The following is a 638-nucleotide window of genomic DNA, read 5'->3' on the forward strand; positions in this document are numbered from 1 at the left end:
ACACATATATATATATTTATCTGATGATTTAGGATGTGTGTCTATAGAATTTGCCTTATAACAATGCAGGTCGTAGAAGATAGTTTCAGGGGCTATAAACACGAGCGCACATTCGAGCACATTCACTCCACATATAATTTGATCGGGAGCTCTGATGCATATTTGTGCTTTTGGAATGCGTAAGTGGGATTTACATGGTCTTAACGTCTGCAATTGTGGAAACCACTGTGCCTTAAAAAAGCAGCACACATCCCATTGAATAATCGTACTAGCGGATCTTGAAATAAAATTATGCATATATATATATTTATATAATATATTTATTCAACAATAAACACACGCTCGTGATAACCATATTAACAGGTGGAGGCTACAAGGTCTTCACACCCGTCTTTGTGGAGTCCAACGCGCCCTTGTACACACAGCACATACAATCCGTTGAAGCAGCAGAAGTACTGCTGACGGATATGGGCCAATTAGAGAGCAACTTTGTCTTGACGAGGAATATAGCGCATGACTCCAATCGGGTGCGTTGGTGTGATGCTACACAGGTGGTGTAGGCGGCGTTTGTGGATGTACATATGGCGTTCTATACTCCGACATTGAGCAAAGTTGCGTATACTTATGTAAAAAGGTAA

The 638-nt window shown here is 40.6% G+C and overlaps 1 protein-coding gene across 1 annotated transcript; it reads left to right on the forward strand.

Annotated features, from left to right (window-relative positions):
* Nucleotides 1-363: 363 nt before the first annotated feature.
* On the forward strand, nucleotides 364-560 carry SARC_18089 (hypothetical protein; the record flags this gene model as incomplete). The annotated part of the gene is made up of 1 exon (XM_014287828.1): nucleotides 364-560. A coding segment is annotated over one exon (197 nt), but the record flags the coding sequence as incomplete, so codon positions are not given.
* Nucleotides 561-638: the final 78 nt, after the last annotated feature.

This window comes from Sphaeroforma arctica, assembly GCF_001186125.1.
Source record: "Sphaeroforma arctica JP610 unplaced genomic scaffold supercont1.13662, whole genome shotgun sequence".
NCBI lineage: Eukaryota > Ichthyosporea > Ichthyophonida > Sphaeroforma > Sphaeroforma arctica.